At 39.4% G+C, this 12,756-nt stretch overlaps 1 protein-coding gene across 4 annotated transcripts in view; it reads left to right on the top strand.

The window, feature by feature from the left end:
• Positions 1-12,756, top strand: part of NFIA (nuclear factor I A) — a 396,205-nt gene that overhangs the window by 256,057 nt on the left and 127,392 nt on the right. For all 4 annotated transcript variants that reach the window (XM_043461143.1, XM_043461142.1, XM_043461144.1 and 1 more), the window contains exon 4: positions 909-983. In XM_043461143.1, the coding sequence (XP_043317078.1) occupies positions 909-983 (75 nt within the window). The remainder of the gene's footprint in view (positions 1-908; positions 984-12,756) is intronic.

Here is a 12,756-nt window from a genome sequence, read left to right as displayed (position 1 = left end):
ATTAAAAAAAAAAAACCCTTCCACCAACTACTTCTCCTTGACCCTGTTTTTAAAACAGATTAACACTAGTTCTATAGACAGATCTCTCAACTAGATTCCACCTGTGATACTCACAATCAGAAAACTTTAGAGGCAGAGAGGGAAATGACATGCAGAAATTATGCATTTCTTGCCATTTATAAATATGTTCCTGAATATACCATAAAAATAAATAAGCAGTGGATAATTAGATGTAATATCAGATATCTTAAGGGAAATTAATTATATCCAGCAAAAATAAAGCAGATGCAAAATTCAGATATTAAGTCATTTTGAACTGTTGATTACCTTTTTAGAAAGTTTTATTTGTGCTAAAAGAATTTGTGTTTATGGTTCAAGGTTTGGGGCTTGTTCTTTGCAGGCTGGCTTTCTAAAGAGTCACTCTGGTGCCTCTTGAAGTGAAGGGAACAGCTTTAAATCTTGTTTGGTTTGAATGAATGGATAGCTAATCCCGATCAGATGTTTCTTTAGAGAATAATGTTTAAAAACTGTTATGGAATTTAGCTATCCTAGCTGATTCTTAGGTAGGGTGTTTTCATCCCAGTTGTGAAGGTCTCAGAGGTCAGCCAAGGTAACCATTTATTTAAATCATCTTTTTTTTCAGATTTCCTGTTGAACTCTCTTTTTTTAACCATTTCAAAAATCACCCAGTTGTGTCATAGCTTTCCATAACCCCTAGATTCAAAGATTCAAACCAAAAAACCATCTACATAACTAAATGACTGTACCCTCCCACATATCTCTAACTAGAACAGAATATGAAATTAGACTTCACATTTTCTAATCACAATGAAACTAATATTTGGAATTCTCTCGTCAAATGTCTTCTATTTATGACACTTTTGTTTCTTTTGTTTTTGTCTCCCCAGGACATTTGGGCTTCCAGGACAGTTTTGTCACATCAGGTGTTTTTAGTGTGACTGAGCTAGTAAGAGTGTCACAGAGTAAGTATAATTTTGCTTTGATTTGATACAGTTTTGCCTTGGGTTTTTGCTTACCTTTTGCCTCCTAAAGACATAAATCGCTTTCAGAATCTCCTTCTCATACACCCATTGGAAGCATTTTACCATGTAGTTTGTTTGACAGCCAAGAATTTAAGTCAGGAAAAATTAAATATTTTAATGTGAGACATAGAGAAAGAACTGAAATCCTGAGTGTCTCAGGTATTTCCTAGCTGATAGTGTGAACCTGGTTTAAAGAAGTTCTGAAGCTTCTGGATTTCTAAGAAATTCTGCATTTTAAAAGAATTTGGTTTTGACCTTTAAAAGGATGCTAATGCCTTTAGCGTGAGTGACACCCTGCAGCATGATCATTACCAGCTTGTCAATAATCACCAACAACAGTGAATTAAAAGTACCTGTCACCACCCTGTTCCATTGGTCAAAGGGTTATTGACTGTATTTGGCTATGATATAATCCAGACAGTCCAAGAAGAAGGTATAGGATTCCCCCCCATTCCCTGTACCCCGCCACACAGACACACACACACACACTGTTGCCATCCCACAAAGACTTCTCTTTGTTTTATTTAAAAGTATACCTACAGTACCCTTGAAACTGATGTAGTATCATACATCAACTATACTTCAAAAACCTAATAATAATTTTCATCATATTTCAGATAACTCTGCAGGCCTTGAAAAGATCATATAGGCCTTAGGCATTGTGCCTATGGTGCTTAATGGTTTAAAATAAAATAAAAGTTTCTGGCTAACCTTAAAAGAACACATATCTACACTGACTGTGGTGTTCTATGTCCCAATACTAAGGGAAAAGATACTGAATATTTAAATTTTATTTTTTATCCCCTTTCTACTTTAAAATACCACTTGTAGATAAAATTTGCATTGTTGAAGTTGGTTTCAAGCTGCATCAAATTCTTTGAGGAATGAGGTGGAGTAAAAATAAATATTTTATTTTAAGTTCATACCCTCCATTCACTGTATTACAGTCTTGCAAGCTTGACTAAGTAAGCAAGTCAGTCTCATGACAAGATGTCAGATCAAGCAAGGCAAGCTATCCTGATTCTCACAAGCTCAGGTTCTGTCTGTTCTTATTTCTTAGAAGTCCAGAAAGTGGGATACAAGGTATGGGCAGGGAATGCAGGGGTAGAGGGAAAGAGAATCTGTCTGCTAAGCATAGGTTTTCATGTATGTTACATAAAATTAATCCTTGCAATAAACATGTCAGTTAAGATATTACTCTCATTTTTACACATGAGTTAAATTAAGGATCTAGTTAAATCATTTATCCAAAGTCAAACAAGTGGGCAAAAGGTTAAATCTGTGTAGTGCTAGAATCTGTACTTTTAGACTAACCCAAAGGAACTTGAAGAAATCTGCAGCCTGAGATTAGACAGGGAAACAGCAAGAAGGTAACCATGGTTAGTGTTAGAATTCTAGCACTAGGAGTCCTTGGTTAATGCTGGAATGTTCTGGCATAGGGATGTTAAACCTAGAGAATGAAGCATTATGAGCAGCAAGTTTATGACTTGGAATGGAGAAGTTGCTGCCATATTATGAAGTGTTCTAGGAGTTCTAACAGCGAGCTGGAGACGAGATTATCTTGTTAACTTGGAGGGTATATTGCTGCCACAGCACAGCTGATTAGCCATTGACAAATGATAATGCATTCAAATGTATATTTTTTACTTTTTAAGATTTTTAAAAGGTGATCATCAAAAAAAAAAAAAAAGGTGATCATCATCCTACTTTTTTCTTATAATTTTAATAGTAATATAGAGTATATGTATAACTGTCCTAATGGCATTACTGGGATATACATTCATTCATAGATCCCTTACAGGATATCACCTTAGCCTTAATGAGTAAAGAAAACCCTTTTAAGATTGGTGCCCAAGACCTTCTGTAGTCTACCCTGGCTGCTGTGCATCCTTTGAAGTCTTCATTACTGTCCATGTCCTCAGACCTAGGCCTTTGTAGGCCAAGGCCCACACTGCTCACCATCCTCAGAATCGCAGCCTTCTTTCACGCTCTCTGTGTCCTTTAAGGTCTTACATCCCGAGGCTTCTCAGGGCCCATCTTGACTAGACTTCTATTTAGTCTGCCCCACACGGTTGCCAAGGAAATTCTCAACCTGCCTTCAGGACTGCGAGGGGCTGTGGCTGGTCCTCACACTGAATCTGCAGATGGACCTGGCTTGTTTCATGTCCCTGTGTAGAGGGCGGTGTTGCTGATGCCTGGCATCCTGAGCGTCCTTCGGCTCCCAAATGCTTTTCGATTCTGCACTCTGCTGTGTAATCGCTCTAGGATTCACTCACACATGGCCTCATGCTGACTGAAACTGTTTGGCAAGAGTGGGACTGGGCTGTGTCAGCGAAACTGTGGCTTCAGGCCAAAGTGCCATGCAGAGCCCCCTCCCTCCCACAGATCTATAATCCAGGTTTGTCAGGGTCTGTGTCTCAAGATTGCCTTGGCTGCTGGGGGAAGGATCCCCGGCTCATGCTTCCTCACCCACACACTGTTCTGAAAGACTAAACATTCAGGTCACATGAGGGAGTCAACATCCTTGACCGTTCCTTACAGTGTTGCCCCCTTCCCCACGGTAGAGATGCTAAGCATCCATTTAAATGCTGCAGTGGATACTTTTTCCTGATAAGTGGGGCTGGGGTGCATTTGCAACCCTGAGATAGAGATAAGCTAACTGGCATGTAAGTTGATTTCATGCATGATGTTAGTCCTGGAAGGAGCATGATGCTAAACTAATATGAAAAATTATAGTAGCTAGAGTTTATCAAGTACCAAGTACCAGGCCTTGTGCTAGACATCATTCAGTCCTCCCATGGTTGCTGTCATTGTCTCTTTTTATAGATGAAGGAATCAGTGATGCTCAAAGTTCAGAAATTTGCTCTTTTCATTTTGCTGTACTCAACTGCCTGCAGACATTTTGGTCATGACCTCTCCTATAACCAACTGTAGGGCTTCCCTAATGGCTCAGTGGTAAGGAATCCACCTGCCAATGCAGGAGACCCAGGTTAGATCCCTGGGTTGGGAAGATTCCCTGGAGAAGGGAATGGCAACCCACTCTAGTATTCTTGCCTGGAGAATTCCATGGACAGAGGAGCCTGGTAGACTACAGTCTGTGGGGTCACAAAGAGTCAGACACGACTGAGCAACTAACACACACACTCCTATAGCTATTATAGAAGCAAACAATCCAAAGATTCTGTACTTTTACTAAATTACGATTTGTTGTTAGAGTTGATAAACTTTTCAATTATTAATTTGTGCATTAAAAAATTAAAATGATTTTCAGGTAGACCAAAACAAGTAAAATACTTAATTACAGCTTTTTTCTGGATTTGCTTTCAGGTTTGATTTTTTTTCTTTTTAATGAATAGACTTTAGAGAAGTTTAAGTTTACAGCTTTAGATTAACAGAACATAAAGAATTTCAATATGGCTTCCTCTCCAATTTCCTCTCTTATTAACATCTTTTGTTAGTGTGGTACATTCATTTTAATTGATGAGCTGATACTGATATATTATTATTAACTCAAGTTTGTAGTTTATATTAGGGTTCTTTCTTTGTGTTTTACATTCTATGTGTTTTGACAAATGCATCCATTATTACAGAACAGTCTCACTTCCTTACAAATCACCTGTGCTTCCCACTTCCCCAACCAGGGATCCTTTTGTTTTGCCTTTACCTGGATGTAAAAGGTAAAAATTTCTAATGTCCTCACTATCTTAGAATTTCTTCCACTGTGTTGCACAGTTCTTATCTTCCTCCTGTCTATCCCAGCCCCACCCAGTCCCCCCAATCACCACTAACTGTAACCACATACGTAGTCCAGAACATTCACACTGATGGTAGCCTTAGCTTGAAAATTTTTCCTCTTTATGGATCTTTTTAATTTAATTTTTAAATTTGCTAAACAAATATTGACATTCCCCAGGTTTCCAGTTAGTTTCTGCTTTTAGTTTTCCTCCTTTTAAACTTAATAGAGGAGGGAGATGCTATTTCAGTGTTTCCTCATGAGGATTCACTGAAATAACTATGTGCTAAGTTTGTTGATTATAATCACATTACTACAGGGTGGCAGTGGCGGAGAGACTCAAGGGAAGGCTGCCAGCTTGGCCTTGCACATTCAGAGGTGAGGGTCAAGTGACAAGGGTGCGCGACATTTAATTATCCTTCTCACTTGCACACCCCTGGTGGAATCAGAGGCTCCTGCTGCTGTCTCCCAGCAAGTCCCCTCTTACCTTACCCCCTCCTTGTATGTGTGTGTGTGTGTGTGTGTGTGTTAGTTGCTCAGTTGTGTCTGACTCATTGCGACCCCATAGACTGTAGCCCACCAGGCTCCTCTGTCCATGTGATTCTCCAGGCAAGAATACTGAAGCTGGTAGCCATTTCCCTCTCCAGGGGATCTTCCTGACCAAAGGACTGAACTCAGGTCTCCTGCATTGCAGGCAGATTCTATACCATCCAAGCTACAAGGGAAGCCTGCCCCCTATGTATCTACCTTTTAATTTTTTTGCATCATCCGGAGTCCGTGAAAGGCAAGAAAGGATAGTTCTGGTTCTCTTAGCAGCAAAGCAAGTTATGTAGCATGAAAGTAAATGTACATTCATTCTTTTCCCTCCCTGTGCTCAGACCATCTGAAAGTAGTTCTGGTTATTTATTACTCTGCTCTGGGGGAGGGAGGGTGGAATACAGACCACTAGACACGTTGCCAGAGAGAAGGGAGAAGTCCTCGCTACTCTGGGGGAGGGGGTTTACAAGTGCTAACAATGAGGTGCAGAATCACTGAAGTTGTTTTAGCATAATACTGTGAGGAAAGAGACACGAACCATCTGTTGAAATGGCTCTGACATGATGCTGCATTTTCAAACAAAGCCTTCTAGAAGCATTTTCAGATGGGTCTGTCTCCCATGAAGTTGCTACAAAGAGAGCCCACTCCACTGGCGGCTGAATGATGCCACTTAGATAGCGCTCTCTGTCAGCACCCTCTCTTGTTTATTTGGCACCAATGTTTTCCTCAGAGTGAGTGCTTTGAGGCTGTCAGATATTCTTCCTGGTATGAACCCAGAAAATCCTCCTTAAAAAAAAAAAAATCCACTCCTTCTGCCCATTTCCTTCTAAAGTGCTGACTCTCTTACTTGAAGTTGGTGGAGTGACTCTGAAACCTTAAATACTTCACTGGGAGAAGAGGAAAACCACAAATACACACAGGCCATTGTGACTCTGGCCTGACGGGTTCTAATTTTCTAGCCGTGGTTTGTACACCCGAGCCGGCTGCAAGGGTTAAGTAAACTTCGTGGCTGGGGATGACTTCATGGCCCTGGAATTTTGAAAAGCCTGGGTTCTCAGTACACTGTGGCCAGCCTTAGAATCTTTGGGTGTGAAAACCACTCTCAGTTACCCAGACCGATTTGGGGTTCCCGTTGCACTGCTGCAGAATCTATTAAAATCCAGCAGCTGAACCGTCCTGGCTCTGCCACAAAGCCAGGCTGCTGGGTGGCTACAGAATTCCCGAGGTGTTTGTCAATGGAGAGCAGGCGTGAATGGAGGAAGGCGTCCGCTCAGCCTGGCATGAGGTGGCACCCTAGTGGCTGTTTGCTGCTTTAGAAATGCGCACTCTTCTGTATTCTCACACGGGAATCGTTGCTAAGATCCAACTTGCAGTTCATTCGTAAAATTCTTTTTTAAGTCTCTAGGTGCTTTGTGCGTCTCTGGGGAACCCACATCCACGCCCTTGGTTTTCTGGCCAGCAATTTAGTAGGAACTCTTTGGGTAACAGTCTAACCTGCCACGATGGAGCTACTACAACAGAATTAACTCGCCTCCAAGGTACAACGAGGAAATGAGTCTCTTTGACAGGGACAAGCCCAAACTTGAAAATTACAAAATGTTCTTGCAAAGAAAGACTCATGAAGAAATTAGTATAAGATAAGAGATTCTGAATGTCCTCGTCCTTTGGGGGTGCCGTTTTAAAAATTTGCTGGATTTTAGGTCTTCGTTAAAGTGGAGTATGAAACTTTCTTTTCTGAACAAGTGGCCTGTTGGTTCACCTTAGGTCAGGGCTTGGAAATTATTTTTAAAAATAAGGTTATATTCTTACGCAAGTTCTTCTTGTGAAAGAAAGCCTTTGGGCTTGAGCATTAAAGGAAGAACCAGAAAGATTATAATAAAAAATAGACTGCAGCCCTAGCATGAACAGCGGCTGTGACCTTGCCTCTTGTTTGCCATTACACAATTCAATGGCAGTCCACTCAAACTATGCTCTCGATCAATATCCTATTAAAGCAGCACAAAAAGTCTCCATAAACTTAGTGGTTAGCTATGTTTATAAATGGAACTCGGCATAATTAGATGGTCAATAGCAGGCTCTACTAGTAATTTTAAAATGAACATCACACATTTTCTATCTGTAAAAGTCAATGGCACCTCTTCCAGAGTAAGGGTATCATGTGCAGCTCACAAAAGAATAGGAGTTCCTTTAAAAAACAATCATAATGCCTGTCTCCAAAGTGCAGTTTTTCAAGAAAATCTGTTACATTATGAAATAGAAAATACTGATTGGCCTTGTATATGTTTTTCACTTTGCCTGTCAAAGCCACCTTATTCTGAATATATTATGACATTGCAAATGTTTTATTTTCTAGTTTTCATCAGCCCCTCATAGAAAGATAAAGTAATAAATATTGCCATACTCTTAGGAAGAAAAAAATTACCAGTCTTACTGGCTTAATTTAGTGGGTTTCCTCTACTATAACTCAATAAATTTTCAAAATAAATACTGAAATTGAGTTAGTTCAGAAGGATGCTTTGTTGTATAAATTTTTTTCTTTTAATTTTCTTGACATATTTGGGGTGAATATTTGGACAGTAAGGCCGGCAACAAATGGAATGAACTGGCAGTAATAGAAATTTTCATCAAGCTACTCATTCTTCTGAATCCTGGCTCACACTATGTGTGACCAAACATGATTTTTTTTTCCTGTCCTACTCTCCTCACCCACTTGAGAAAGAGCCACATAAAGTAAAAAAGTGTTCCCACCCTTACCTACAAATTGAAATGTGCATATACCCTGTGTTGTTGGGTCCTCTGGCAGTGGTGTTATGATCACCATCTTAGCTGAAATTAGAGCTACAATAAGAACAAGCTCATGACATCAGCAGACCCATCAATCAATGCTGTGCACGAAGGGTGTGTTACACACACACCCCTACAGTCTTCCTGGTTGAAGCAGTGAGTTCTTATGGCAAGATTTAGACAGCCTCTTATTTTCTTTTCTTAGCTGAATCTTCTGCTAAATTTGCCAGACTGTGAATATTTTTATTGTAAAGATTTGTCTCAGGGAAAAGCAAAACAACACCTTGATGTACACACTATTTTGTTATGATCTCTTCTCATCTATTCATCTATTTATCATCTTTTCTAGGTAATTCTTTCTTTGGATGATATATTACATAAAATCATATGCAAGATGGCATCATGGTATTATAAAATAGTTATAGAGATAATGGGTAACCTGGCTCTGCTAGGTGACTTTGGGCAACATTTAACCCCTCTCAGCTGTATTCTCCTCATAGGTAACCATCATTTATTCAATCAGCAAAGATTTATTAAGTACCAGTTGTGTGCTGGGCCTATGTCTGAGTAATTGAAATAGAAACCCCCTTCAGGAGTGTTTTAAAGATGAAGTGGAAAATGTCAAGCATCTAGCACATAGTAGATGCTCAAGAATGGTAACTACTGTGATTATTATTAAACAGGGATTCTGTCTCTGATCTTTCACTCAGAATTGATCTTTGAGCCGACCATACTATCAGCAAATTTATTTAAAATAGGTGTGTGTGTATGTGCTGAGTGTGTGTGTATAAATTAACAGGGACTGGTTATAGAATTCATGTTCTAAAAATCAGTTTATTACAAGGACCATTCTAGTGACCCCTTCATAGTTAGTAATTCTGATAGAATAAGAGCATGCCAATACTAGATCTAATTCGTCTACTTTAAGAATCCAAAAAATTTTTATTCCTCAAGCTTTCAGCCAAAGCCTATGTTTCTATGTTATCCTGGAAATTTCTCTTCCAGGGCTTTGAATGGATAGCAAGATATTTAAAAATTCTCAGTCTAAACACTGACATGTTAACAACTTTTTAAGTAGCCAGCCACACTGTGGGTTTTTTCAGGTTTAAAAAGTATTTGGTTTTATAATATTTGAAAATTTCACTTTCTCTTACATTATGGACATAAAAATCCCAGCATGCTGGAGGTCATTTCTGCCAATGTAGTTTTTAGTAAAAATCTTTATTTATGCACTCATAAGCCTTGATTTTTACAGAGCAGATATTCATATTCAATAGGTAACATTTAGGGAACTGAAAGACATTTTGGGGATTTCCAAAAGCCTGCCAGTATTCTTATATTACCCCACAATAAGACTTCAAATACTATATTGAGATTTTTGTTGGAATATAGTGTCCTCACTAACTCTTGCTGATTATAAAGACCATTGCTGATGACTCTATAGGCACATCAAGGACAAGACTGATGGGAATCACACTCAGAAAAGCCACATTTTAGGTCAACTACTGGGAACTGATTTGATCCAATATGTGATTGATATGAGGACATACTAGCACCCAGAATTTTTCAATAGATGGAAGAGGAAAAAAACTAAACAGGTCTTGTTGAAAATATTGAGAATTGTTGGAGATGGCTGAATTTGTAGGTTGTAGGGATGGGAATCTGTTGACATAGTTTGGTTTCCTAATAGCTAATAGTCAGATAGTCCCAGTGCACTCTTGGTTAAGAGGCTTACGTTTAGAAGCCCATCCCTGGTTTATAGATCATTGTGGTGAAAAGACCTCTTAGGCCATCAGATCCATCCCCTGTCAGAAAAGACTTAATCCCATGGCCCAGGCTGTATCGTATACTAAACGGGTACCACGTTCGACCTCAACCAAAGGCTATGACGAGATGATACTCTAAAATGCATATAATCAATGTTGGTCCCAAAGGCAAAAGCCACAAATGCAAGAGATTCGTCAGCATCACTAACCCCACTGTGGGCTGCTCAGCTGGACCATGTGTCTGGCTCTTCACCCAGTGAAGGCACTGCCTGACACTCAGAACTCTAAAAAGAAAGAAGTGAGAAGGGGGAGGATGAGATAGTCATTTTGCCAGTTATGTGGTGGGTGATAAATATTTTTTTATTTAAATCTTTTAAATCTCCAGTAACCAGTGATGAAGGAAAGACAAGGAGAAATGTGTGTTTCACCTCTGTTTCTTTGGCAGGTATCTAGATATCTGGGCTCAAGTCCCCTCTCTGTCACATGTTTATCTGTGTGATCCTGATCTTGCGACTTAACCACACAGCTCATTTTCCTTCTTGTCAATGAGAATAAATACAAATACACGTTCCATGTCCCCATGTAAGGATGAAATGAGATAATTCAGATAAAACACCTATTCCATTGCCTAGCACATAATAAATGCTTGATAAATATTAGTCCCTCACCATTTTTCATTAACAAGCTCATATAATTTTAGTTCAACTCAATAATCCATCTGTTGCATGTGAATGTATGAAGCATCAGTCACTGTGTGCTTAGAATACAGAAATAAGTAGCAGACAGTCCTTTCCTTTATAGAGTAGATATGGAAGTTTATTGAGACCCAAGGCTGGACTTTATGATTATCGATAAAGTGCCTGAATATGCTTTATTTACAAATTGAACTCCTAGTAATTATCTATCAAAGATGAACCATCTTCATGGCTCATACTGGGGAGGAAGGAGGGTATCAGTGAATGGTTCTTATTTTAGTAAAAGAAAAAAAAATTTTTAGAAATAAAAATTCCTGTTTACCTTCTTGCCACCCCATGCACATGTATTCCTTACCGCGGGTATTCAAAACATGAATGTGTGAAAACAGTCCTCTGTGTTAGCGATGCCTTTGAAAGGGTTAAAACATTCTGCTGGCTTTTGGCACTTAATACTTCATTTCATAAAAAACATTGCTTCAATCTTATAATAGCAGGGAAGTTCATTTTCACATAGAGGGAAACCCTTGTTTTAGCTCAGTGCCTCTCTTTTATGTTCCACTCTGGAAAAACACACTCCCAGCCTTCATTGGCCAGATCTTTCCGAATGGAAGAAAGGGGAAAGGAGATCAGCACGTGGCTTACAGACCAGAATCTGCTTGGCAAAGGAGTTGCTGAGGACTGTGGTGTTGAAGCTGCAGAGAAAGTACCTTTATGATTGATTTCCATTCAAGTCAGACTGACTGCAGTGTGGTCATTTTTCTAACCCATAACTGCTCACACTGCAGCAGTCTGCTATCTGCAGGGTGTCTGAATTATAGCAGTCTATGTCCATGTTCCCTCTTACACAAATTACTTACACTGGTTTCTTTTTCCATGCAAATTCATCAGTTTTACAGCCCCTCGTAGCCACAGTCAGGAAACTCTGGCCGAGAGCACAAATTGATAAAATGAGTTAATTTTACTATACTTATTTTTTTTCTTTCTAAAAGCCCTTTCTCATAGGCAGTGTTCAGGAAGCATATTATGGTAAAAGGAAGATAACAAAGGGGTTGAATTTTCTTGCCATAAATTACTTTCCAAGTTAATTCCCTTTAACGATGATTCCAGATTTGCTTGAGTTTTCATAGCATTGTACGTTTACAACTGTGCCTTTGATAGAAAGAAGACCAAGTGTTTTCCCATGTTCACTCCTTTGTGCCTGTGACATGGACTTTCTTACAAGATCTTTGCCACTGGCATGCAGAACAACACTGAAGTGTGCTGGGCTCTCAGAACTGTGTGCTGTTGTTGGACTTTTTTGTCCCCTCTAGTCTTAGAGTACAAGTTCACAAAGTCTCCGTGAGTATATTAGAGTATGTACTCTAGAGAGAAATGTACCTCTCTTTTCTTTCAGTAGTTATTTTAGAAGTTGGAAATCCACTACTAAATCCTCATAGTCTTTCTCGGGGGCTACCTATTGGCCATTATTCCATCTTCTTTAGTTATCATGCAGATTTGAGGGAGGGCCAGGTGTGATTTTTAATCTTTAAAATGTAAACACCACCGGGGCAAGGGTTTCTGTATATCTTGTCCACTGATGGATCTCAAGCACCTGGAGCAGTGCCTGGCACATTAGAGTTGCTCCATAAATATTTGGTGAACAACAACCTCAGTTGTGCAGATGATGCCGCTCTAATGGCAGAAAGCGAAGAGGAACTAAAGAGCTGGCTTAAAGAGCCTCTTGATGAAGGTGAAAGAGGAGAATGAAAAAGCTGGCTTAAAACTCAACATTCAAAAAACTGAGATCATGGCATCCGGTCCTATCACTTCATGGGAAATAGATGGGGAAAAAGTGAAAACAGCTACAGATTTTATTTTCTTGGACTCCAAAATCACCGTACACCATGACTGTAGCCACAAAATTGAAAGATGTTTGCTCCTTGGAAGGAAGAAAAGCTATGACAAACCTAGACAGAATATTAAAAAGCAGAGACATTACTTTGCCAACAAAGGTACATTTAGTCAAAGTTACGGTTTTTTCAGTAGTCACGTATGGATGTAAGAATTGAACCATAAAGAAGGTTGAGTGCCGAAGAACTGATGCTTTTGAACTCTGGTTCTGGAGAAGACTCTTGAGAGTCCTTTGGACAGCAAAGAGATCAAATTTTGATTTCCTAAAGGAAATCAACCCTGAATATTCCTTGGAAGGACTGATGCTG

Source organism: Cervus canadensis, chromosome 2 (genome assembly GCF_019320065.1).
Source record: "Cervus canadensis isolate Bull #8, Minnesota chromosome 2, ASM1932006v1, whole genome shotgun sequence".
Classification (NCBI taxonomy): Eukaryota; Metazoa; Chordata; class Mammalia; order Artiodactyla; family Cervidae; genus Cervus; species Cervus canadensis.
Note: the sequence above shows the minus strand (reverse complement) of the source record. Positions and strands in the feature narration are given on the sequence as shown.